The sequence below is a fragment of the Phacochoerus africanus genome, chromosome 15, assembly GCF_016906955.1.
Source record: "Phacochoerus africanus isolate WHEZ1 chromosome 15, ROS_Pafr_v1, whole genome shotgun sequence".
NCBI lineage: Eukaryota > Metazoa > Chordata > Mammalia > Artiodactyla > Suidae > Phacochoerus > Phacochoerus africanus.
Genome location: NC_062558.1, coordinates 80,201,568 through 80,229,493, shown reverse-complemented (window position 1 = coordinate 80,229,493; position 27,926 = coordinate 80,201,568). Strand labels below are relative to the sequence as shown.

The 27,926-nt window shown below is 41.1% G+C and overlaps 1 protein-coding gene across 14 annotated transcripts in view; it reads left to right on the top strand.

Annotated features, from left to right (window-relative positions):
- The window catches only part of KCNMA1 (potassium calcium-activated channel subfamily M alpha 1), a 754,541-nt gene that overhangs the window by 705,563 nt on the left and 21,052 nt on the right, over window positions 1-27,926 (top strand). For all 14 annotated transcript variants that reach the window (XM_047760135.1, XM_047760128.1, XM_047760127.1 and 11 more), the window contains 2 exons: window positions 12,402-12,515; window positions 17,517-17,647. In XM_047760135.1, coding sequence (XP_047616091.1) covers window positions 12,402-12,515; window positions 17,517-17,647 — 245 coding nt within the window. The remainder of the gene's footprint in view (window positions 1-12,401; window positions 12,516-17,516; window positions 17,648-27,926) is intronic.

The following is a 27,926-nucleotide window of genomic DNA, read 5'->3' as shown; positions in this document are numbered from 1 at the left end:
TGTGCATTTCATAAGTGTCTCTTGTATGCCTATATCGGTGTGTTTTCTGATGCAAACTATGTCCTGGAATACTGGAAAGGAGGGCTCCTGTCATTCACTTCTTAAAATGATGACCCCAAGAATGACTCTGGGCATTTCTGAACTTGGAATGAGCAAACCCAGCCTTGTCATGGTTTCGATATTCTATATAGTGCCCCAGAATTAGGATGGTAGGCTTTCTAGAGCCGGGAGTGATTGGAGCATTGCCTTGTGTGCCTCAGTTTTATAGATGGGAAAACTGAGTTTGGATAAGACATTGAATCTATCTAAATTCTCACAGGCAGTTAGGGGGTGAGCTGGAGCTAAAACTCATGTCTTTTGATTCTCTGTTTTTCTGTCCGCACTACCCATCTGTCCTTGACATCATCATCATCATCTTATAAAGTGCTTACTCTGTGCCAGGAACTGTTATAAGCAGTTTATCTGTAGTATTTAACTCATTTAATCTTCATTATATATTTCTCTTCCATTTTATAGATGAGGAGACTGAGACACAGAATTTAACTAAATTGCCCCAGATCACAGAACTAGAAACTGAAAGAGACAGCACTCACACTCAGGCAGTCTAGCTGCTGCAGAATTCTTTTTTTTTTTTTTTTTGGTCTTTTTGGTCTTTTTGCCATTTCTAGGGCCACTTCTGAGGCATATGGAGATTCCCAGGCTAGGGGTCGAATTGGAACTCTAGCCTCTGGCCTACACCAGAGCCACAGCAACTCGGGATCCAAGCCACGTCTGTGACCTATACCACAGCTCACAGCAACGCCGGATCCTTAACCCACTGAGCAAGGCCAGGGATCGACCCCACAACCTCATGGTTCTTAGATTCATTAATCACTGAGCCACGACGGGAACTCCTGCTGCAGAATTCTTAACCACAGTTCCTAACCACAACTTTATGGCTCATTTGTGGGCAAAGGATGTTGGAAATCAAAGAGCACCAATCAGCCTCTTCCTTAGTGAAGATCTGTGAGTGTGTGTGGTGGGGGTGGGGAGATGCCTGGCTCACATGATCCAAGATCCTAGTTATGTATTCATCTGCCAGCATCAATGCATATGCAGGAAAGTCTTTAAAACTTCAAAGAAAACATTTACAGTGCTTTTCATTTTTAAAGGACTATCAAATGTTTGGAACCTCAGCCGCTATCTCCGGTCGGCCAGGCGTCCTGTCTCTAGAACCTGTCAGAGACAGCTGGCTGAGAGTTGTCAGTGATGGGACTCTGTGTTCTTCCTGAACTACATGGCAATGCCTTGGACCACTTGGCAAATCCATCTTTTACAGCTACTTAATTTTCTGTGTGCTTAAGATATGGGTGTTTTAGTTTGCTGGTGATTTCCTAGCTCTGGTTTTTGCTACGCTGGCCATCAGTTTATACTAAACCAAACAACTGGGGCCCATTTGGCATTTGGTGTTTTAAATGTAAAAGGACATTTGAACTACATGACAAATGCTGAGAAGCAAAGCCCATGGCACTGCGAACATAAAGAAACTGTTTATAATGTAAAGGTGGTTACATTTTCAGTCAATCTATCACTTTAATGAGCTCTTTGCATTTCTTTGATTAATGCTCACAAAAGGGGGAAAAAAATGGATGTAATGGAAACAAAATGGTATATAGTCTTGGCAGCATGAGGGTTTCTGTGTGTTTTATTAGCATCCACTTCGTATCGCTGTCTTGCAACGTGTACGTCTACCTTTTTCCTGGCATAGTGTGCCTCTGGTTTACTAGAAATGGGATCCAGCATGGAAGAGGTAATTCTATATTAGTGGCCAAATAGCCTTTGTCTTCCTGTAGTAGCAGCAGAGAGGGAGGGTCTAGAACAGGAATTAATAATAATAATTAATAAAGGAAAGTAATAATAATAATGGAAAGTAATAATAATAATAAAGGAAAGACTGACATAGGTCTTGCCCTGTTGAAATGAAGAATCCAACAGGTATGGAGTTAAGAGAACGTTAAAGATGCTTAGAAAACATTTAAATTTTAGTATGTAGCAATTGGTATCTAATCAGTAGTAATTCTTACAGTTTAAAATAGTGAATAAAGGGAAAGGAAAAAGTACAGCAGCAGATATCTTCATAAAGTGAGATACAGGGGAGGAGAAAAGTTAGTCGAGGCAGGCTTCTAGGAGGAGGTGAAGGAGAGGCAGGAACTGAGTTGGGGGAGAAGTGAGGGCACAACATTTCTGAAGTGGGTAAGACTTGATGGGAGCAGGGATGAGAATCAGCATGAGTCACTTTTCTGTGTTGGAAACCAGCTCTGTCTGCTCCTCCCCTCAGCTGTGGCACAGGGCATTTTAGGTTTCCATGGCCTCTTTGGACCCATGTAAGCTCTCAACATCCTTTGCTCTAAGATCAAGTGGCTCTTAGCAAATGGTAGGAAGTTGGGAATGCTAAAATCTCTATTTTGACCCTGTTCTTCTAAAGCTCCTTAATCTGTAATCTTTGGTCACGTCTATGCTGGAACCTTGTTTCCCAAAATTATTTTTTCTTTCTATAACTTCACCGGCAGCATATGGAAGTTTCTGAGCCAGAGGTCAAATTGGAGCTGCAGCTGGGGCCTATGCCATAGCCATGGCAACACTGGATCTGTGACCTGCACCACAGCTTGCAGCAATGCCAGATCTTTAACCCACTGAATGAGGCCAGGGATTGAACACACATTCTCACAGAAACAACATCAAGTTCTTAACCTGCTGAGCCACAGTGGGAACTCCATTGGTTTCCCCAACTTTTAAATCAAGTAGGTCAAAATGACCTTTAGGGTGACTGCAGCCTAGCAGAGCAAGTCTATCTACCATGTCAACCAGCTGTTCTAAGCCCATGAGAATGACATGAAGTATTAAGGTTTCAGGCTTTTTTATCTTATTAATTTATAATTTTGTAATTTTTTCTCATTGCACAAATATATTTATTTTCAAAAATTTTGCAATTGCGTATAAACAAAAAGAGGACAAATATGCATTCCTTGTAATTTTAGCGCTGGAACATACAAAAGTTAGTTAGTCTTGTTTCTGTAGATGTATTTTCCCCCTCAAAAATGGATCATACAAAATAGTATATTGACCTGTTTTTCCCATAAATATTTTATCATGACCATTTTTCCATGCCATTATATATTTTTCTGCATTATTTTTAATGGATGCATACTTAACATAATCAGTTTCCTGAAACTGAACATTCACATTGTTTTCATTTTAATGCTGTTAAAATTAATAACTACAAATGAAGAGGGTTGAAACCAAATCTTTAACATAAAGAAATTGTGGCTGTGTGCATATTTTTAGAAGTGAAATTACTTAGGCCAGAAGTTTTGTCAAATTTTAAGTCATTTGATTTGTGTCCCCAAATGACGTCTTATTTTTAAGTTGTAAGATGAATTTGGAGGGGGTAAAAAAGTAATTGAGAACTTGTGGAAAATTCATCATGACACCGTGAGCTTTTATGCAAATGAAGACATTAGACCAGGTGAATATTAGGTTTCTTTCCAAAGCTGTGGTCTTAGTTGAGTTTGAATTATAACTAGTTTCCTTCCCTTCCTCCCTTCCTTTCTTCTTTCTTTCTCCTTCCCTCCCTTCCTACCTTTTTTTCCACCAACCCCTCTGAGAGACGGGAATTAGGAACAGTGAGCTCTTTAAGGAAGGAGACTGAGTGAACTCTTGCAAATATATCTGTTTCATGTATGTGAGACTTGTCTAAGTGCTGACTATATCTTATGAAAATTAATGGGCAAATAGCTATAGAGAACTTTGGTTGGTTAATTTGTTGGTTGGTTGGTTGGTTGGTTGGTTGAGTTTGCTTTGGTTTAATTCAGACCCCAAACAGAAACTCTAAAAAAGATGAAGTACTTTATGTAGCTTCCCAAGGCTTTCATTAAATATAGTGTCTAGAAAAGAGTACTGTTAAAAATATCAATGTTACTTATTGTAAATAAAGAAATGGAAACAGGTATTAAGCCAAGTCAATGACCCTGGTCACCGGAAGTGAACGAGAAACCTTGAATGAAGATACAAATCACTTGCTTCAATAGACGCTCAGACATGCATGAGCTATTTTACCAAGAAAAGAACAGATTTTTCTTTGTGATTGTACTCTTTGGTCATTTTGGTTCCAAGTGATAGAAACCTAATCCCAAAAGACTTAAATAAAAAGGAAGTCATATAACCAGGGTGCCTCTGACTTTAGGCACATTTGAACCTAGGAGCCTGAACCATGTCAGAGCTCTGTCTCATTCTCTTCACCTCTTGATTCATTTGCCCTGTTTTCATTTGCCCCTGGGTGAGCTAAATGGTCACCAGCAGCCAAATACTTACATACTTCCAGCTTTGCAAGCATCTTTAATATCTCTTCCATCAGGTCTTGGGGAGAACACAGGCTGGCCCAAGCTTGGAGGACAGGTCTATCTTTTAACCAGCCATGTGTCCAGGATGATGAGAGTCTATTTTGCTGTCCCTATGGAGACTACTTGGTTTCGTGTTGCCACTCCTGTGGGCAGGTTGGGGACAGGGTTGCCCCTCCTCCCAACACTAATAAATGAACTTCTCCTGTGGAGAAAGGGTTAAAGAGGAGCAGGTAATAACCAAATCAGCTATCCTGGCTCTGCCACCAACTGGTTCCATGACCTTAGACACAGTAACTTCTCTGCTTTGAGCCTCCATTTCTTTATCTATAAAATGGAAGTGATGCTTAGAGGATTTCCAAAGTTCTTGCATCTCTAACAGAGTGATTGGAGAAGGGGCAAAAAGAGACCCAAATGGTAATGTTTAGGTTTTTTCAGAGCTGCCTATTGATATAATTTCCACGCTCTGTTTTTAGGCTCTGAGTAAGGAACAATTATCAGCTCCAAGCTCATGAGTTATTTGGAGTAAAGCAGATAACACAGTTGAAATTGGCAAAGGCGTTCCCTGCTCCCCTTCCCTGGCATTGACCTCCAGTTGCCTGTGGGGAGCTGGCACCACCTCCAGCTTCTAAGTCAAAAGTGGTCAGTAGCCTGTAGGCAGTGTCAGGAGAAACTGCTCCCTTGATAAATAATCATTTTCTGTGGAGTCCACAATGGTCAGTTTCTGGTTCTCATGATTCAGGATTCCAACTTTGTGGAAAGCCACTGAAAACTACTATGAAAAAATATTACAAGGTTCAACTGAGCTGTTCACTTGGCCAGATTTCTCTTGAACACTTTTCTAAGAATCTATTTCCCAAATCAATCTGTGCACATGGATCCAATCCCCCCACCCCACACCCCCACCCCCATAAGTTAGAAAGCAATCATGCTTCTATACATGGAATTTTCTTTACTTCAGCTGCTGAAGAATTTGTTGGAATACATACTGCAAAAATGACTGCTGTGGCTATTACTGTACTTGCTCAGGGGAGCTATTCAGATGCCTCATTTATTGGAGCTTAATAGATTAAAAGTCCAAATTGAGTCTCATGATATAAGCCTAATCAAGTTCTAATCTGCATAATTTTCCCATAAGCAGCAATGGGAAATTTGGATAATTTATGTTTCAGCAGTTGCCAATCATGTGTTAAATAGCATTGTTGCATTTACTTATCAAAATATTTTTATTGATCTTCACTTCATCTGACATTTGGCTTTGGGATTTTTTTTTCCTGGCGTTAACAGGAAATTTAATTCATCTCTTGGATGATGTAATATGAGATGTTTCTCTTGATTTTAACATGTCTTTATAGATCATTTTTAACGGTGATCTTTCCCTTTTACAACTTCATATTGAATACCTGTCTCAGCAAACCTAGATGACTCTGCCTAATTTATTTCCCTAGTTTAACGTAACATATGGATTTCTAACCATCATTTATATGCACACAATAAAAGATAATTTGCCCCACCATTTGAACCAATTCCTTTATGTTAAGTCTGTGGAGGTGGGGGGAGGCACTTACCTTCATTTCTCCATCTATTTTAGGGGAGGTGATTTATAAGAATTTCCATCTCCCTCTCTCCCTGAAAAGGCTTGGGGATTTAACTAGGGAAGATTTAGAAAGTACTTTGTGTTTTCCCCCATGGAAAAGAACTGTAATAAAGCATTTATTATATGTACTGAGTTGTGCATGCTACCATACCAAAGCAAGTTGAGCGTAACTACAATGGGTCCCAGCTGTTATCTGCTATTGTTTAAAAGTGAAAACAATAAAAGAATAAGACTGGCTCAGGCCTCAAACTTGCCTGCCAAGCTCAGCACAGGAGAGAGAGGCCATCACACAGAGAGAGAAGGCAGCGTGGAGCACAGTAATCCTTGGGCTCTGAAGTCAGACTGTCTGGCTATGGCCCCCAGATCTGCCACTTATCAACTGGGGATGCTGGAAGAAGTTATTGGACTGCTCTGAATCTTATTTTCCCCATCTCCAAATGGTAATATTAGCAATTCCTGCACTTGCAGTGTTATGATGAGGAACAAATGAGGCGGCCCGTGAAAAAACCCTGAGTGCAGCTTTGCACATAATAAGAAGGAATATGGCATGGTAACTTTGAGGAGACTAATTTACCTGGGTTCAGATGTGAGATCTGCTCATGCCTAGTTGTATGCCCTGGGACAAGTGGCTTAATTTCACTGTGCTTCAATTTCCTCATCTGAAGTACAACAATATCTACATAGGATGGTGCAAGAACTAGTTATAACATGAACAGATTTTGGTACATACTGAGCACTCAATAAATGTTGGATTTTACTATTTTTTGCTTAAGGTTCTATTTAAGCCTTTCTTCTTCATTCTCAATTATCTTAATCTGTCTAGATCTGGGCCATTCTTGCCTTTGCTTTGAGTTCCACAAAGAACACACTAAGTCTTTCTCATTTTTGAATGTGCTCGTGACTACATTACCCTGGAACCATTTTCTTGCCATTCGCTTTGGTAGATCTTATCTGAGTCACAGCTTCTCTTGTAACCATGGGTCCTCCCTGGATGCTGTGTCTATATGCATGCATGCAGCAGGTACACAAAACAGTTACTAATAATTTAAAAAATGAAACCTTGATCATCTTGTTATTCCGAAGCCTCCTCTCCTTTGACTTCTTAGAAATAGGCCAAGGGTTTGTGTTAAAGTCTTTCATTTGAAGTCATCCGAACTGAAATGCCCTTGTCAAATTTAACTATAGGTCACTTAACCTTCCAATAACTTCCCTGACACAGGCCATGTGCTGCTTACCAGTGAATAACTAATATCATGAAAAGAACATTAGATACAACATGTTTTTTTCAGCTGAACCTGTGATGAATATTGTTAAGAACACAAATGTTGGGAAAATAATGTAGAGAGTAGTGAAAACTATTTGAAAAAGGCTGTTTTTTGTTTGTTTGTTTGTTTTTAGGGCCGTACCCATGACATATGGGAGTTTCCAAGCTAAGGGTTGAATCAGAGCTACAGCTGCTGGCCTACACCACAGCCACAGCAATACCAGATCTAATCCATGTCTGTAACCGTGTCTGTAACCTACACCACAGCTCACGGCAACACCAGATCCTTGGCCCACTGAGCGGATCCAGGGAGCAAGCGTGCGTCCTCATGGATACTAGTCAGGTTTGTTGCCCCTGAAGCACAACAAGAATTCCCTATTTGAAAAGCTTAAGAAACAAAAGAGGAAAGTTTATGTCCTCAAATAATTAAAGGAAGTAGGAAATTAGTTCTAAAAAACAAAAGACTCCAAAGAGTCTGTAGTTGGCTATAAGGGATTAAGAACCTTTCTTTCATGAAGACTGGATGCCAGTTTTTCCACACACCTGAAGAAAATCTTAGTCATCCCATATCCAAAATACTCCTTCTTTAAATATTTTGGGCTGTATTTTTATCGCTGGGTTGATCTGATTATTTCTACCAAAATATATCCGCACTTCTAATGCCTTCCCATTAATTTTCTAGAATTTTCTCTATGTAAAAATTCTCCAAAAAATTATTCTCAAAAAACTACCAAAAGCTACCTCAGTTCTTTATCCATAGGGAAGGAGGGGACAACAAATGCTGTTCGTGGCCCCAAATATTTATTGTGTACTTAGTAAAATGTTACCATTGGTAGTTGACACTTTTTAAGTATTTGCTTCACACAAGGCATTGTAGTCAATGTTTTGAATATACTGTTTCATTTTATTCCCATGACTGCACTGTAGAGGAGGAACCTACACTTTACAGACAGAGAAATGGAGGTTTGGAGAGTCTGTACTATACTCATGGTTATGTGGCTAATGATTAGATGACCAAGAACTTGAACTTAAGGCATCTGACGCCAAAGCCATGGTCTTAACTATTCCACTCCATTTCTTCTCTGGGGGCCAGGCATTTTATAGACAATCTGGGATGTTTACAGAAATAAAAAACTGAGTCTTGGGCCTAAAGTTCTCCTGCCGCATTTGGAGTAAGCATGCTTGGCAGGGGGCAATGTTGAGCTTGTTTATGCCTGATGCCAAAGGAACAAAACAGGTAACATAAGCCCATCATATCTGCCCCTGAAGATTGGAATGGGGAGTAGTTTTCAATTTAAGAAGATGCAGTGGTCTTTAAAGTTCCCTTTAGCCCCCAAATCACCTCCCATATCCATGCTCAACAGAGAGGAATTAAGAACACATCTAAAGAACCAGGAGAGGAGTTCCCATTGCGGTTCAGTGGGTTAAGGACCCGATGATGTCTCTATGAGGATGTTGGTTCAATCCCTGGCCTGGCTCAGTGGGTTAAGGATCCAGCATTGCTGTAAGCTGCAGCATAGGTTGCAGATGTGGCTCAGATCCCAAGTTGCTACAGCTGTGGTACAGGCCTGCAGTTACAGCTCTGATTTGACCCCCGGCCTGGGAACTTCCATATGCCACAGGTACAGCCAGAAAAAGAAAAAAAAAAAAGAAAGAAAGAAAGAAACAGGAGGCCATCTTGGTAAGAGCTTGGGCTGTTGTTAATTAAACTTGCATCTTCTCCTGATGGAGAACTTCTCCTTCCATCTCTAATGACAACATTCTTCATCATCCCTTCTGGCAAAATAAGTGGTTGTTTCTAAAATTAACTTCTCGAGTGTTAGTTTAACAGAAGGCATGTTTCCCAGTTTCACTATCCTCTAGTTGTAGATGAGAATCTAGAGAGTTTATTCCCTGTGCTGGTGCTTTCACATGCAGAACTGGAACACTGCTTTCTGTAGAGGGACTTAAAGTTTAACCAAACATGTACCTGCTACAGCAAACAATCATGGGATGAGGAGGGAGGAAGCCAGTTAGAGACCTGGACACAATTTAGTCTTGCCCCTTTATCAGCCACCGCCATAATGAATGGGGTAATGGCACCAATGGCCAGACTACTTGGTCTCTTTGCAAGGATGGTGCCTGAATTTCTGTTCTTTCCAAGGTCACTTGGGAAATCTGGGTCGACCTGGTCATTTCAAACCAAGATTTTTCCCATATTAGGATCTTTAAGAAAGAAACAATGCTAATCAATTTTGCTCCTCTTAGCACAACTCTATAGGAAGGACAAAAAATATTAAATCTACTGTCTATGACTTTTGTTTCTAAAAATGTATGGCTGTAAAAGTAGCAAAATAAAGAGTGACATTATCCTTACTGAAGTTTCTTTCCAACAAAAGGTTCTTGGGGTCACCTATAGGAGAGAGAAGGACCTTTAATGGAGAGATGTCTTTGGACATCCTCCATAGTTTATCAATTGCAGATGCTAATGGAACCAGGCTTGGCGACTGAAGGGGAAAATGGAATATGAAAGCAAAATGAAAGAGGTCTATGAGGCAAGCATGTCATTTCTAAATGAAGGTTTCATGCAAAGGAATTGAGTCTTTTCACAGCTGAAAATGGAATCTTTAAATAAGATAAAATAAAAGGATGTTTTAGTTTGTTGCAGGTTCTATAATGAAATACAGTTTTCCTAATACCGTGTGACCTGCATTTCTCCCTGTTTTATGGGTGCTATTCCTTGACGTACAAACCCATATTTTCTCAAGTCAGCATTTGATGATGGATGTCAAAATACAGGCCATGTATTATGCATATAGCATTACCGATTTAAGGTGTTTACTTGTCAAGTTGAAGAAATTCAAAAACGTCACATCCACCGAATCTGCACAGCTGTCACTTGCAGTTTTTCATGCTTTTGAATGAAACTTCTGATGAAAACAGTTTAGTTTTTCCCTTCACTATTCTAGGGGAAGAAAAGAGCTAGCATTTCAAATGCATGTTCTTGGTTATGTGGTTCACTGAAAAACACTCATTCCAAAGTTTAGGAAGATGGACACCATACTGTCATTCAAAATTACTTATCCTGTGTGCACTATTCTTTATATGTCAATATAAAGAATAAAATTAAGTGCAATCAGGGAATGAATGGTAAATAATTTTTTTTCTTTCAAAAAGTATGACACTCAGTTGTATGAAATTTATACACAGGAGAGCAAAAACATGGGAAAACTCTTTTACTTTTTTTTTCTGGCATTTCAAGCATGATGCACCTCCGAAACAACATGCAGTTATTATCATCTGGCATTTCACTCCTGGTAGATAGAGATTCCTACAGACTTCAATGCAGGAATCAACCCAGTCTTGTCACATTATTAGAGTGAATCAGGAATCTGGTCATAGAATCTTTGGAATTTCATTCTTGGAAACTTAGCAAGTGACTCTGTATCTGTAATTCCCTATTCCATTGATAAGCTCAGGTAGCCATCCACCAAGAGCAAAGAAGAGAAAACAAAGTGAATGTGAACTTCTGTCTGCCTTCTCTCTAAGTGGGGGAGCTACCTGGGCATGGCAGCCAGTGTGGAGCTGGTGGTGCCACGTGCCATGTGCTTCACTTGCTAAAATTAAATTTCACCAAATGAATGAATGAGGAACATAGATGTCTCGTGTTTGTATGTCTTATGTACATCCTTAAAGAGGCAGCCATTTGGCCTAGCTGGGATTACTTCTCACCCTCCATAAACTTGAAGATATGGTTGGGCCAAGCCCATTCTAGTATGTACTTGAGATTTGGGTCTGAGACCTAAAGAAATCCGCACTGCAAAAGTCAGAAACCATGTAGGCTACTCTCCAGTTTACTGTGTTCACATCTACTTTATAAAGTCTCTGTCGGGCACACTGGGAAGTTCAAGAGTCTACTGTAAGTGGGTGACATATACAGCAGTCAGGGTGATTTCAACTGTACTGTAAGTAAAAAAAAAAAAAACCTCAATTTGGCTTGAACAAAAAGGGAAAAATATAAATATGTAGTTTATATATTGTATGTTTGTATGTATATATCTATATGCATACACACATAAAAATTTAATACAAAATACATAAATATATAAATACACATTATATGTAATCTCATTATTATGTATATAATATTTTAAAATCTCATTATTATATTTTATATTAAAATCTCATTTGTAAATACATAAAATCTCATGCAGTAAGAAATCCTGAGATCAACTGGTTTTGGTTCTAGGGCTGGTTAATTCAGGAACTAAGGACAGTTCTTCCTATTGTTCAGTTTTTTTATCATTCACGTCAGCCAATTCATCAAGCTGACTTGTCCTCAGCTGGTGCCCATCCTTGTTATAAGAGAGCTGCTACAGTTCCAGGCACAAAGCCATGTCCAGTAGACTAAAAGAGAATTTCTTTCTATGTGATTCTTTTTAAGAGCAAGGAAACAGTTCCTAAAGCTCCCAGGCGGTTTTCCTCCCACTTTCCCTTGGCTGGAACTGGGTCAAAGACCCAGGTTGAAGTCACTCATTGTCAAGAAAATAAGTAATCAATCGGTTTAAGATAAGAGTCAGGATAGGTTAGGTTATGCTGTGGTAACAAGAACAACACAAACAGCAACAAAACAAATCTCAGTGGCTTAAAGCCACAGAGATTGATTTTTCACTCAGAATGCTTTGTGTATCTGGGCTCTTGTCCAGGGCCGCTGCCCAGCCTTCATCTCCATGGTAACCTATGTTGCCACAGCCTGGGAAGAGAGATGATGAGTACCAGAAGAGAGATACTTGTACCAGAAGTGATGATATGCATCTTTTGCTTGTTTTTCATGGGCCAGAGCATTTCCTGTGTCATGTGTCATGTCTAACTTCAAAGATGCACAGAGATAACAATCTTTGTGTGTGCCTAGAGAAAGAGGGGAACAGAAATCTGGGAGCAAGACCAATAATTGGTGTAGAGACTGGTTTTTAACGAACTATTGACGTGGGTTAGAATTATTATAATGGTCTCCTACTTTGTTCTTCTGAAAGCAACTCATCAGTGTTTATCCTGGGAGTGCTAATTTTTGACTTGTAAATAATGCACATGTTATTTTTTTATTGTGTATGTACGCTGTACTCTCATTATTTCCAAATTTGATACATTTATGATTTTTCTCCTTCCTCTTTTTCCTTCCCGCTAGGATTCACACCTCCAGGAATGGACAGATCCTCTCCAGATAACAGCCCGGTGCACGGGATGTTACGCCAGCCATCCATCACGACTGGAGTCAACATCCCCATCATTACTGAACTAGGTAGGTGCAAGTGTCAGCTTTGGGTGGATATTTTGGTCCTCTCTTCCAACCCTGCAGGATGTGAGGAGGTTGGCCTGTTTCTTAGCTCTATCAGTGTGGTAGGCTCTAGCGGGATTTGTTTAGGGGGAGGTCGGAGAGAGGGATGGGTAGAAATAAGACAGATGACCAAAAGGAAAACTATCTGATTTATCTTTCCTCTGAGATGAATAGACAGTTTCCTTCATGCTGGTCACTGTTTTCAAGGGAGCATGAGATGATGGATTTGAGGTTGGGACATGCCTTAGGGAACGGGGAAGAAGGGAGGAAAGGTATAGTCCAAGGATTTTTTTTTTTTCTACTCATTCTCATTGAAATCATCTGAAGAAGTTCCCCCTCCCTGACGTACAAAACCTCAAGTCTAAGCCAACCCCGTATTGAGAACTGCATGGAAACATTGGGCTGATATGTGATAATTCTACAATTAATCTATCCTCATTGAACTTTTCCACCAAATGCTATCTTCAGTGACTGCCACTCTGGGCCATCAAAGGACGGGGTTTTGAGGGCCATAATGATTGGTCTGTGGGATCCAGCTTTTAATCTGGCCATGGCCCTCCCCGCTGCTATTGGTGAATGTGCCAAACTGCTTCGTGGTCTCTTCACCTGAAGACAGTCACTAACCACCTCTGGTCCCGAGTCCCTTTACTTTAGGATATTTCCTCAGTTATTTCCTCACTCTTTTCTTTTTCTGTACTTTCCTCCACTCCCTTTCCCCAACCCCTAAATGCTGTATCCAATTAGCTAAACCTGGCAAGTTGCCTTTGGTATCAGTCAATCAGGAAAAAAACAGTGGGACGCACATTCTAATGATAACTGAACTGGGTAAGAAGCACTGTTTTCTTTCACATCAGTATCTCCTTTTGTTTTGTGGTTGGTGCTTCCAACTATCATCAGCTTGTTTTTATTTTATTTTTATTTTTTTATTTCACCGGCTGCAATGGAAAGGCTACCCCATGGCACTGCTTTGAATGTGTTTTATTTGTGGCTCTGGTTGGAATTGACTGTCTTGTTCTGGCCTTTCTTAATGATTTTTTTCCCCGCACAGCATCAGTAAACCTTTGATCACACCCATCTGACCTGGCAGTTGTTTCCAAAGCATCTTTGCTCTAATTCATTTCCTTTGGCTTGGGTCTTTTTTTCCTCCTTGTTTCCCCCTGCTCCCCCTCCCACTTTCTCCCTTATAGTCCTCTTCCAACACGCTGTCAGTTTGACTGACATGTCTTCACAGCTCTCAGAGGAAGTCAAAGGAGAAATATAAAATTTTTAAGATAAGAAACCTAAGACGATGCCTTCCCTCCAGCTGTTTATTTTCCTTTATTCTGATTTTATTTGCCTTTTTTTCCTACTAGGCCCTTTCTCAGAAGCTCTGGTTCTGAAGCCATAAAAAAGCAGCCAGATCCTAGGGGACCCTTTCTTACTAAAACCATGGTTTTAAGCAAGGAGGCAAAGGGTGAGGTTAGCAGCCACCCCTCCCCCCCGCACATCCCCTGCACTCTGACCCCCACCCTGCTGGTCCAGAGCCCTCTCTGGGAGATTCAGAGTGGACTCATCTAGAAGATGAAGGGCTCTGGGCATGGTGGCTCTTGTCAGGCTCTTCCGGGATTCCCTATGACTTGATTCATAACTCTCTGAAAAGCACCCATTGGCAGCCAGTCTCAGAGCTGGGGATTGATCTTCTAAATAGAGACAGCCAGTGCTGCTCGGTGGTGGGTGGATAGAGAGGTGGGGAGCACCTGCCTTCAAATAAGTCATAAATGAAACCCCAATTCCATGGCCCCCCAAAATGTTTCAAAATAAGAGAGCAGGCTTTTAACACAGGGATCGTGCTTGCCAGGTGTCTGAACACTAAGGAATAAATTGTCCACCGTTCAGCACTGCCTTATTTTAGACGGAGCTATTTATCAGGAAAGATTTGCTCAGGACATGGGGTCTCACACTATTTTCTCTTTCCAACAAGAGGACAGGTGTCTTTTTCATGTTTAGCAAAGTTGGCTAAAAGCCTAGGCTTCTGAATTGCTCTCCTCAGAACCTTGGGGTTGTAAGAAACCCAAGGAAGTGGTGTGGCCCAGACCTCTGGTTGGAAAATACATCCAAACATCTCTATCTCAGAAAACTTCAGCAGCACTTCAAGCTTATCACTGCCAGGAATTTCTTTATCTATTTTTTTTTTTTTTCCCTTTTGGCCACATCCACGGCATGTGGCGGTTCTCAGGCCAGGGATTAATTAAACCCATGCCACAGTAGCAACCTGAGCCATAGCAAAGACAATGCTGGATTCTTACCACGCTGAGCCACCAGGGTACTCTGTGTGTGTGTTTGGAGGTGGGGGGTAGATTATTTCATTAATTTGTTTTCTCTCTTTGTTTGGAATCCATGTGCTACCAGCTAACTAGGATATCTTGATTTGTGATTAGTAGAAAAGAAAAAGCTTGATGCCCCCAATCTGGGGCAACAATTCAGATGTTCAGTTAATGTAGTTGAGTCTCCTGAAGACTTTTCCCCTCTCCAGATCTCTTTTATGAGTTCAGCGAACCTTCCATGTGTTCATATCACCCTCACCTTCTGCCTTAAGCCCAATTTTCCTTTGGGTTCTGCCAGCCAGCTCTGGCACTCAGACCACCACCCTCCATCCACCTCCCCTCCCCTTATCTCCACAAGTATTTACCATCTACCTACATGTTCTGAGATGTCTTCCACATTACCCAGGGCCACCAAAATGCCTTTGAAAAAGCAGAGACGGCACCAACATCAAATAAGTTTTTTAAGCTGTGTTGTATGTTCTTGTCTTCATTCACTTGGAGAGTCTTGGCTGATGTTAGCGGGTCAAAGTCTCCTAGAAGTTCTGCAAGAAGCAAACATCTTTGAAGCTGTTTTAACCTGTTTCCCAGGTGTATTTGATCACCAACAGTTTGGGGCGATTGTTTTCATCTCCTCTTAGCACCCATATAGTTCTGGGAAATAAGCTTTGGGTAATACTGGTTGTTCTCCCTCTGAGACTAGGTGGCCCAGAATGTTGCCGGCATTTTCACTGAACCCGGATTTGTACCTTGGGGTTCTTTCCCAATGGCTTACATCCCCAGCTTGCTGCACATCTCCAGTCATCTCTCATGTCTAGTACCCACCCCCAGTGTCTTGAGAAGAGGTAACCCACACTGTTCCTTTGGGAGTGTTCACACCCACACCCTTCTCAGCTCTTGCAAGTAATGAAAAGCACATCCCTCTGCATCTTCAAGTTCATGTTTTCTCATTCGCAAGCAGGATGGCTCAACTGTGGCCCATGACATGCATCTGGGTAAATGGGGGAAAGAGAGGAAAAGCTACCACTTGACCCTGCTAGGATCTCTGAGCAAGGCCTTAACTATGGGCTTGCGAGAGGGGCGGAGGGGAGCCGGGCACTTTCATAATGTAGTGGGTGGACCGGACATGAGATCACAAGAGAAACTACCATTTATCAAGGTGCTGGGCCAGCTCACCAAGCAGAATCTCACAGGAGCCTCCTGACAGTCCCAGGAGAGCTGCTAAAATCTCCTCCATTTTACAGAGAGAGAAACTAAGGTGTAGAATGAGAAAATGCTTTGCCCAAAGGAGTTAGGGACACAGCCTGGATTCAAAGCCCAGCTGTCAGATCCTAGACCTTGTATTTTCACTAACTTGTAACTCAAGTGCTCCTAAGACAATGGGGACCCAGATGTGATAAACTTTGGAAGAACAGAGCCAAGATTTTTACCCATTGGGATCTTTCTCTAGGAAAACAAGATGGTGTCATTTAAAAATAATTCCCTGCCTAGCCTTTTATCCTATTATCATTTTTTCTGCTTTATACGATAAACAGACAAAAAAAAGTTGTCCCAAAAGTTCCTTTCAGAAAAAAAAATTAAAACAATAACTCTAGGAAAGCTGCTAATCCCTTTAGAGAGGCATCAGAAAAAAGGAAACCTCATCTATTCTTCACCTAAAAGCACAATAATTATTCCAGAAATCACAAGCCCTCGTCTCCTCCCCCACCGCACACTTCCCCCCACCACCACTTACTTGCTCTGCAAAACTGATAATTTCTGAAGCCAAGATGGGAATGGAAATTAATTTGTCATTTAATTTTTAATAAGTTAAAGACATCTCAGTGACACAACCAATCAGTCTGCACGTGCATGCCAGAAGAGTCCTTGAGGAATCCTCACATGGAAATGAAATACAGCATCAAATGCAGCATCTGCTGAGCTGAAACACATAAAAGATTGAGCTGTTTAGAAGAGGGGAGGGAGAACGTGGGCGTCCCCAGGCATCTCAGAATGCAGAGCAAGTCTTTGTCAGCAAGCAGCCAAAGACAGCCCAGGGTACATCTCCCTTGGGAACGTTTCCCCTGGGGTCGCCTTTGTATTGAAGGGGCTGGGTGTGGGCCTGGATTCAGGGCTGGACCCCAGGCACTCCCCAGACCCATCCTCTGGCAGGCTGTGGATTGTGCCTGAGGGTGGATTCCTTGCTACTTGCCTTTGCTGTGCTCCCAGTCTAATGCTTTTCCCTCTCCATAAATTGCTCTTTTTCCCTTGTGGCTAAATGTCCCATCCCAGCATGGCTCCTCATGGCTCCTCATCCTTGAAACATGTCCATCTCTCAAAGGACTTGGCTACCAAAAAATGCTTCAGGGTGTTTTTCGTCGTGATCCTAAAACTAGACCAGAGACTTGACCGGCGCTGTCCACCAGCTCTTTGCCAGCCTGCCGTGGAGCATGGCTGCTTGATGTCAGTGCTCTCCAGGCCAAGCAACCTTGAACAAGCACATCAGAGCAGTCCATTGAGTTCCCCTGACCCTGACCCCAACCCCGAGATTCATTGGCAGCTTCTCCCATGCTTTTCTTTCCTTTTCAGTGACTTCCGTGTTTCTGAGCCAGTAGCCTGCTCTCTCTCTGATTTTGCTGCTCACATATGTTTTTGGGAGCTAATTCTTGTTTTATACTTCTTCTAGTGAATGATACTAATGTCCAGTTTTTGGACCAAGATGATGACGATGACCCGGACACAGAACTGTACCTCACGCAGCCCTTTGCATGTGGGACAGCGTTTGCCGTCAGCGTCCTGGATTCACTCATGAGCGCGGTGAGTAGGTGGGAGACACAGGGACAGAGCACCTCCAACCTCCACCAGGTGAGAGGCATGAGCTTGAGCCCCAGGGGAGGGCAAAACATGCCAAGCTGGCCATGTGGAAGGGGATGCTGATGTCAGTCAAACTAGCACGCACCTAAACCTCTAATAATAAATTCTTGAAAGTGTGAGGAAGGCAAGGAAGGCTATGAGTGAATATAGGTGAGTACTTGACCTGGTCTCAGGATCAGAGAAAGATTTCCCCAAAGGAAGAATATGTATTTTGTGTCAAAATCTGAGCAATAACTAGGGGAGATTTTGTGAGGAAGCGTATCCACCAAAGAAGGACAGCAAAGGTGAAGGCTAAGTCCTGGCGCGGGGGAAGGGTACCTGGCAGGTTCAAAGAAGGCAAAGAAAGCCTGGATAGCTGGACCTCAGTGAGAGAGGGAAATGGGAGGACAAGGCAGAGTTGGATCCTCAAAACCCATTTCTTGTTTTTGGTCCTTTTCCGAAGAGCGATGGGGAAGCTTTGAAAGGTTTTTAGTCGCCACGTCATGTCATCAGGTTTACATTTTCCGAGGATGGGCTGGGCAGGTTTGTGGAGGATGGTCAGCGGGTAGGATGGCAGCAAGAAGTCTGAGTAAGAGGCTTTCAGTACGTGGACAGGGGTGGAGCTGGCAGAGCTGGAGGGGGTGGGTGGATTGAGTAGTACTGGCCAATAAAATCGATAGGGCTTGAATATGAGCAGAAGGCGGAAGATGACAGAGTATCAAGGCTGACTCCTAGGTCACTGCCTTTCACTGAAATGGAGTTCTGGGGGAGGGGTGGGTGTGAGGCAAGGCCTTGTTGGTCTCTACCTCAGGGAAGGAATGGAGAGGTGGCAGAGAGAGGAGGGTAGGTTGTCCCTTCGGTGTCTTTTATAACTTGATATACATCAGTCAAGGCATTTGCTTTTTTCACTTGTGAGACCAAAACTAAATAGCAATGACAAAGTAGGTCCCCTCTTAAAGGAGCCATCCTGAGCTACAAAAGGCAAAGCAGATAGTAGATTGGGGACTGTGAAGTGTTCCCACTGAGTGTCTTTATTTATTATGTAGAAAATATTATGTTATTTTGAAATTCTCAACATCACCATTTGTAAAAATACAGACATAGTCTGGATAAAAACTGACCTCTGGAGAATCCACCAAAAAAAAAAGGGTTTTATTGAGCACATGAAAACCATAAACAGAGTTCAGAGAGTTCTTATACCCATATTTTTCTTCAAGTGATTAAGACCGCTATTCTGCATGTGTTAAACAACTGATAGGCTAATTATGCATTCTTCTCATCTATTCATTAAAGCTAATCCCAGAAGGAACGCTATTTGAGGAAAGAAAAAACATAGAGCTTTTTAGGACTAATTTAGGTTATTCTATATTCCTGAATGTGATCCAGCTACAAGCACATCTTAGTTAAAAATCAGAATTATAGATTTAAAAATAAATATGAGACAACATTCATTTGAATTAAGGTTAGCTGGGCTTCATGCCATCCAATTGCTTCCCAAGCCAAGGAGAGAAAACGGTCCCTAAAGAAGGTCATCTTGGTTTCCCAGGGCTCATAACCTTTCCGATGGCTTGAGGATACCGAGCCTAACCTTTCTACCTGCTGGTGATGTTGGGCTCATTTTGGGCAAACTCCTTAAAGAGGCCAGAGAGCTCAAGAGAAGCAACAGGATGTGCTCATTATGGTACCATATTTTCTGTAATAGTCCTCACCCTCTCAAATCCACTTTCAAACAGACTTCACTAATTCATCTCCTCAGAAATTTCATTTTACTTCTGATCCCAGCTAGACAGATTACAGAAGACTGTTCTCATTAAAAGGTGATTAACCTGTTTGTAGTAGTGTTTTGTTTTCTTTTTTTCCAGAACTGTAAAACACTCTATCCCAATTTTCAAAAATCTAAATTTACAAAATTGTTTCTGCACAGCAGATGTTTGGTATATTCCAGGCAGGATCAGCTACATAATTCAAAAGCCTGAATCCTCTCTTTATCTTTAACTTTTGCCATTTTTGTTATAATATGTCTTGATGTGGGCCTGTTTGGGTTCAACTTGTTTGGGGCCCTCTGTGCTTCCTGTATCTTGGTATCTGTTTCCTTTAGAGCTGGAAAGTTTTCAGCCATAATTTCTTCAAATATATTTTCAATCACCTTTTCTTTTTCTTCTCCTTCTGGAATCCCTATTATGCATAGAGTGGCCTGCTTTACATTACCCCATAGATCGCTTACATTGCTTTCACGTTTTTTTCATTTGGTTTTCTGTCTGTTGTCCTGATTGGGTGATTTCCATTATTCTATCTTCTATAATAAAAAAAATTTAAATTAAAAAAAAAGCCTGGTTTTTCATAAGTTACTAAGAATTTCAACATGGTGACAGCAGAGCCTTAAACCAAATGAGTGTGGGCTGTGGGTAACAGCACAGGCCACACATCATAAAGCCAGTCCTGGTTGTAAGGAGTAAAACTGGTTTTAAGCACCAAAGAACTTTACCTCTACACAGTCAAGAGGGCATGAGGTGGCCATGGGGTGGGGTGGGGTGGGAGGCACATCTATGTTTGAGCTGCACAGCATCGCTGGCTGTCTACAGCAGCCCTAAGGAGTCAGTCCTTGGAAACTCAGCTGAGAAATCAAAGTGGGTTGGTTTCAAAAATTTTTTTTTAAATCTTTCTCTAATCTCCTTTGAAATGCAAACTAAAAATGTTTGAGAGAGGGTGGCTAAGGCATGTGTGGATAAAGTAATCTGCTAGTGAAGAAACGGCACTCCTGAATTCCAGCCTGGGAAGAAAGGGTGTCAGGAATCTAGTAACTGTTTCTGTAATTACCATCAGCTGAGTAATTTCTTGATGGTCCAGGATGGTGCAAAGCACCTCATTATTATGATTTGGGACAGTATTATTTTGGACAATAATGTGAATAAGCCTGGTTGAAGTGTTGAAGCAAGACCTATTTAACCGATACACTGTTATGACTTCTCAGATCATTCATCAAAACGCCTGTCCAGGAGTTCCCATTATGGCAAGGCAGAAATGACTCTGACTAGGAACCATGAGGTTGCAGGTTCAATCCCTGGCCTCACTCAGTGGGTTAAGGATCTGGCATTGCCGTGAGCTGTGGTGTAGGTTGCAGATGTAGCTCAGATCCTCTGTTGCTGTGGCTGTGGTGTAGGCCAGTAGCTGTAGCTCTAATTAGACCCCTAGCCTGGGAACCTTCATATGCCGAGGGTGTGGCCCTAAAAAAACAAAAAAACAAAAAACAAAACAAATCAAAAATGCCTGTCCACTTACTCCAGTGATGTCTCAAATTGAATCTGGTTCAACAGACCCAAATGGATCTAGACCTTGTGATAAAATATTACTTGTGATTTCTTTGCATTCCACCCCAACCCTAATTTATGAAAAAAAAAAAAAAAAAGATTATCTAGTACCGAGGCAGTAACTAGAAGAAACTAAAAGGGTTGGCAGGAATATAAATTGAGAAAGTAAGACTCTAAACAGCAGGAGGCAGAGGTAATCTTCCATCTCAGGCATCCGCGTCCAAGCAACATCACAACATGCACACACACATTTCTCTAGATGTGGATGATCTCCTTTTTCCAGCATTCCTCCCCAAATTGCCATTTAATCATGTGTCTAAACACTCCCCGAATATTGTCCTTCATAACTCAACTCCTGCTGCTTACTGCTTCATTTGTTAAAAAGAATAATGTTTCGATTCATCACATGCATTCCTGGAACAGATAGGGATGTTACAGACATGGCCTCATGGCTTCCTCCTGCAAATCAACAGCAGAAACCCATGATGAGAGAGAATAATTACGTATATGGATATATCCCTTTAAGGAGAAGATCATAAGAAATGTATTTTCCAGAATGATCCAGCTTGATGCCCACACACACATGAAAAAGATGAAAGAAAGCCTCTCGATGAAACTGGCACCTGAGTATTTATAATTCTTTTCCACACAGCCTCCATTTTCCCCTACCCTCACCCCAAATTGAGTTCCACTTGGAACCTCCCTGGAAAGAAAAAAATAAGTCAGGGACTCAAGAGCCATTCTGCTCGCATGTAGATCCTAGCACTGCCATTCACTGCTTGTATGACCTTCACCTCTTCAGGCCCTGGTTTTCCCATCTTTAAAATGGGGATAATAATGGTCCTAGGACCATTGAGATGAATGAGCTAAAGCTGTAAAGTGGTGAGTGCAGTGCTTAGCACAGAGCAAGCTCCATATGCATTTATTGTTATTAACCAATGCATTTATCGGGCCCTTAGTACATGTCAGGCACTATCTTCCATGCTGGGGATCCTGCAGTGAAGAAGAAAGATGAAGACCCTGCCCTCATGTGGTTTGAATTGTCATTTGAGTGGGCAGTTAACTATCCAAGTAACGGTCACTGTGTCAGTGGGTGCGTGAATAATATCAGTTAGGGGTAACTAATTTGAAGAACTTAAAATAGTTTGAATGGGTATGGAGACCTGTTTTAGCTGCAGTGGTCCGAGTAAAACTGTCTCAGGAGGATAACTTTGAAGCTGACACTGAAAAATCAGGAGAATAGCTAGAGGGGATGGGGACTCGATTTCCCAGACAGAGAGCTGGGCTCCCTGTTTGCCAGAAATAACTCAGCTTATGTTGGTAAGACTGGAGGATACTACCCTCTAGAAGATGGACCTGTATGATTAACTCTTAACTGGACTTGGATTAAGGGCTGAACCCTTGACATATGTTGTGGAGAAGGCTGAGTTCTTGGTTAACCCAAGCTAACCCCGGGTGGTATGGTATGATGTCAGCTGCATAAACAAATCACTCCTCCATGGCTCTCCTCCTTACACGCTGCTCAGGAGCCACCACTTACACTGCTCACAAGGAGACAGCCCACGGGCCATCCTGCAGCAGATGAGATGACACTGGTGTCTGTGTGGCAAACGGTGGTACGTTCCGTTGGGCTCAACACACTGCCACTGTCACATCAGGCCAGGCGAGTCCAGGATTGAAAAAAAAAAATCAAATAGTTCGCATCACTCACAAAAGAAAAATACTAAAAATAAAAATCTACACCATGAAAACTAGCAAATATAAAAAATGGCAGCTATGACATGGAAAATGACAATTTTAGAGCAATTATAAACGAAAGGCAAAGTGCCATTAAAGTTAAGGCAATGTTATTAAAAGATGTGTTAATTTTCAGTTAAATTTTCTATAAAAGACCAATTAGTTTAAAAGGCTTGACAGCATTAACTGTGAAACATAAGCTCTGGTAATTATACTTTAAAAAAATAAAAAGAGGAAGATGCAGGCGCAGAGGGGCCTCCACGGAGCAGGCTAGATGGCACTGCGGGCTCAGGTTTCCCTGTTGTAATTGGCTGCTCCTTTCCCCAGCATTTCTAGGTTTCCTCACTGCCTGATACCCTCTCTACTTAAAGAATCTGAGAATGCCCAAAGCTTGGAGGAGGCTAAGGGACCACCCGTGTGATATGGGCCAGCTTTCTGATATTAGAGCTGCGAATGCAGAGGCGCAGGAAGGAAGGGATTTTCCAAGTTGGTTACATTCTTAGTCATTCTTTCTATAAATTACCATTTATTGAGTATTTGTTGTGCATTAAAAGTTACACAAAGTATCTCACTTAACACTACCCTGCAACCCGTGTTTTTGTTTGTTTGTTTGTTTCTTATCCCTGGCAAATGGATGAGGAATTTGAGACATAGAAATCAGGCAACTTTTTTTTTTTTTTTTTGTCACAGAGATTGAAAGGCAAAGCAGGGATTTTAAACTATACTAGCTGATTTCTGAAGTCTGTACACAGAATCATGGTGCCCTGTTACCATACTTAAGATGAAAGGCTACTCTGACCTTGGCTCTGGGAAGAGGGACTCCCATATTCCTTAGACTACACAGGTCTCTGGATTCCAGGCACTTAGCAGCACCCTGGAGAATTCAGCTCTCATAAGCTCCCCAACAAATATGCATACAGGAACAACCATAGCAAAGACCTCTGTCCACAGCATCCCTGGAGACTGATCCTGCCAGGCTGGAGGTGCTATGCAAGACAGGAGTTCTAGCACAGGTGTAGTGAACATGGGCCACGGTGAGGCACAGAAAAGACTAGCAGTGCAAAACTTAGGAGGCAAAGGGTCATACCTGCATATTACAGAATTTTGTGTTTTTTCAATCTAGTGTTTCTGTTACCCCAGAAAAGAATTGTGTCTTCTGGGCCAGGTGATTTGTAGAGAGGTTTGTTCTAGCTGTGACATCTTCCACAGGGGTAGTTTTCAGAAATTGGCATTTGAGGTCCTTATACCTGGTTTGTCCCCATGATGCTGAAACAGTCACTTCCTAGGCAGAGAGCCCTGGATGTGATGCTTCATTGCAGACCTCTCTATGCTCTGAGAATGGTACTCTGGCCCCATCAAGAAACGCGTGCCCTCCAAAATGACCGACTAGACACCTTTTTTTCAGGTAAAATATTATCTCTCCCCCAAGTTGCTCAGATCACAAAGAGACCTTGATACATGCCCAGAGCACACCCATAGGCAGTGCTCAAAATACTTCTCTTTGGCTGAATATTGAGGCATCAAAACGGGAGAAAGAGTGCTCTGCTGACAGACATCATTATTCTCCATCAGAGCAGATACTGTTGCCCATAGCACTGCTCCTTGATGCCTGCATGAAAAAAGTCAAAAAGAGAGATCTGGGATACAGTGCCGGCTTAGAGGGCAGAGAATTGCATATCGGTATAGTGGTTCCAGAATTGTTCGGGCACCTGTGAAACCCTCTGACCCAACCTGAAATTATATACCTTGATGGGCAATTTTGAAAGTGACGTACTCTTTGAATAACATACAATTTCAGTCCAAACCAAGAGCCAGGGATTAGTAGGTGCTCAATAAATGTCAGTGACTGATTGATCAAAAAGATTATGCTGTTTCAGTGTAACTGATTTCAACACAGAAGGGGAACTATGTTAAGGTCAAATCCTAAAGATTCAATGTAACAATCACCTTGCATGTTGACCTTCTAGACTGTCGCTGCCAAGCAGAACTTAAAAGAATGTTCTTTGTTTAAAAATCATTGAATGTGTTTTCCTTAGAACATGTATTCATGGTGAGTTGGAAAATTTGCAAAGAGCAGAGATATATAAAGAAGAAAATTTAAATTAACCGTATTCCCAACACTCACAGATAAGCATGGTTAGTATTTTGGTATACTTCTTTCCAGATGGGTAGATAAATATGGAATCATCCAATTTTATATCTTGGTTTTCTTTTCATAGTTAGTGTTTTTCCCAGAGTGTTTAATCATGTCATATCCTTGGGTATAACGGTTTGCAAAGCCTCCATAGGACTATCTGATAACTCAAACATATTCTGGGTGTTCTAGAATCTATTTAAACATTATCTATTGTAGGCTTTTTCTGTTTCTTAAATTTTTATTATAACAATAATTAATCCTGTGATAAACATTATTGCATGTAAATCTTTAGACAAGAAACAACTTATTATCTGGAGGTTGCAGGTTTTTAACAAATCGGAACACATTTAAAGTTCTTAATGCATACTGCCAGATTATATCCCAGAACCAGGTGTATTACCGTCACTGGTACATAAAGGCCAATTCATGCACTTTGGTGGGCACAGATTCTCATTTGCCTTAGGGATCCTTTTAATTGTGTCTGTGAAAGCTTTTTTTTTTTTTTTTTTTTGTCTTTTGTCCCTTTAGGGCTGCACCCATGGCATATGGAGTTTCCCAGGCTAGGGGTCTAATTGGAGCTGTAGCCACCAGCCTACGCCACAGCCACAGCAACACATGATCCGAGCCATGTCTGCGACCTACACCACAGCTCATGGCAACACCGGATCCTTAACCCACTGAGTGAGGCCAGGGATTGAACCTGCAACCTCAAGGTTCCTAGTCAGTTCGTTTCCACTGAGTCATGATGGGAACTCCTATGATAGCTTCGAATATATATAAAATTTTAATTTGTGTATAACCATGTAAAGGCATATTTTCATTTGTGAATTCTATAATTTTTATGCTTTCAAAGTGCTTGCTCAACAAGAGAACTCATCAGGTATCCTGAGTGCAGCTAAATACAGAATGATATTTTCATCAGGTTGTTTGTGGTTACATTTTTTTGCCTTCGACTATGTTATAGCATTTACTTCCTTCTCCCCCAACTTTATTGGGACATAATTGACTTGTAACATTATGCAAATGGAAGGTGTACAATCAAATGCATATATATTGTAAAATGATTACCACAATAAGGTTAACACATCTATCAATTTTTTGTTGTTGTTGAAAACTTTTAAAATCTTCTCTCTTAGCAGTTTTAAAATATTATCACTATTTGTTACTGTATTTTCAACTGTAGTCACTTCACTTTAACACATTACATCCCCAGAATTTATTCATCAGATAACTGGAGTATGTATCTTATGACCACGTTCACTCATTTTTCCCACTCCCCACTTCCTGCCCCTGGCAACAACCAGTCTCTTCTCTGTTTCTATGAGACCAATTTAGTTGGTTTGTTTTTTGCTTTTTTAGATTCCACATATAAGTGAGAGTATATAGTATTTGTATTTCTCTCACTTATTTCACTTAGGTTAATGCTTTTGGGTTTCATCCATCTTGTTACAAATGGCAGAATTTCCATCTTTTTATGGCCAAATAATATTCCATTATGTATGTATGAATATAAACCACTTTTTTTTTAAATCCATTCATTTGCCAATGGATACTTCGGTTGTTTCCATGTCTTAGTTGTATTTATAGTTTTTTGAGGAATCATCATACTGTTTTCCATAGTGACTGTACCAATTTACATTCCCACTAGCAGCGTATAAAGGTTTCCGTCTCTCTACATACTCACCAGCACTTGTTATTTCTCATCTTTTTGACAGTAGTCATTCTAACAGGTGTAACAGGATATATCACTGTGGTTTTGATTTGCATTTTCCCTGGTGATTAGTGAATGATGTTGAGCATCCTTTAAAGTACCTATTGGCCGTTCGAATATCTTCTTTGAAAAAAATGTCTATTCAGGTCCTTTGCCCATTTTTAATACAAATTATTTGGTGGGATTTTTTTTTTTTTTTGCTATTATGTTGCATGACTTGCATTTACTTCCTTTTTTTAGAAATTAAAGATATATTTACACAGTATATATCAAGAAGATATATAAATAAATTTATAGGAAAAAAAGAAAATCAGAATTCTATTACCAGGAATTAATTGCCAGATAAAATTTTGGGGTATTAAATAAGAGTTATTTTCATATTACTGTAACTATATCTATTGAGAGCCTGCACTTTTATGAGTTTTAGATCATGATTTTTTTGGATCCTACTTTTTGAGTATTTTAATGTTATGTTACATAATTATTAATATGACATTAAATATTCTCTGGAAGCATAACATTAATATCTGTACAATTTAGGGAGTTCCATTATGGCTCAGTGGTAATGAACCTAAGTAGTATCCATGAGGATGCAGTTCTAACCCTGGCCCCGCTCAGTGAGTTAAGGATCCGGTGCTGCTGTGAGCTGTGATGTAGGTCACAGATGCAGCTTAGATCCTGCCTTGTTGTGTCTGTGGTGTAGGCTGGCAGCTGCAGCTCCAATTCGACCCCTAGCCCAGGAACTTTCATATGCTGCAGGTGTGGCCTCAAAAAGCACACACACACACACAAAGTACAATTTAAGTCATGTATCTTTTATTCACATTACCATATTGTTGAAAATTTTTCCAGATAGCCATTTCCCCTAAATCATTTGCTGAATAAATGTCTGTTTTCCATTGTGAGTGATGCATTCTTATCACATTAAGAAATGGAACTGTAGGAGTTCCCTTCGTGGCACAGTGGTTAACAAATCTGACTAGGAACCATGAGGTTGTGGGTTCGGTCCCTGCCCTTGCTCAGTGGGTTAAGGATCCGGCGTTGCCGTGAGCTGTGGTGTAGGTTGCAGACGAGGCTTGGATCCCGAGTTGCTGTGGCTGTGGTGTAGGCCGGTGGTTACAGCTCCGATTCGACCCCTAGCCTGGGAACCTCCATATGCCACAGGAAGCAGCCCTAGAAAAGGCAAAAAAAAAAAGACAAAAAAAAAAGGAAATGGAACTGTAAACGTTTTTTGTAAAGTGCTAGATGAATATTTTAGGGTTTCAAGAGCCATACAAACTCTTGAAAATACTAAATTCTGCCGTTATAACGCAAAAGCTGGTAGTAAGCAAACAGAAATGTCTGAGTCTC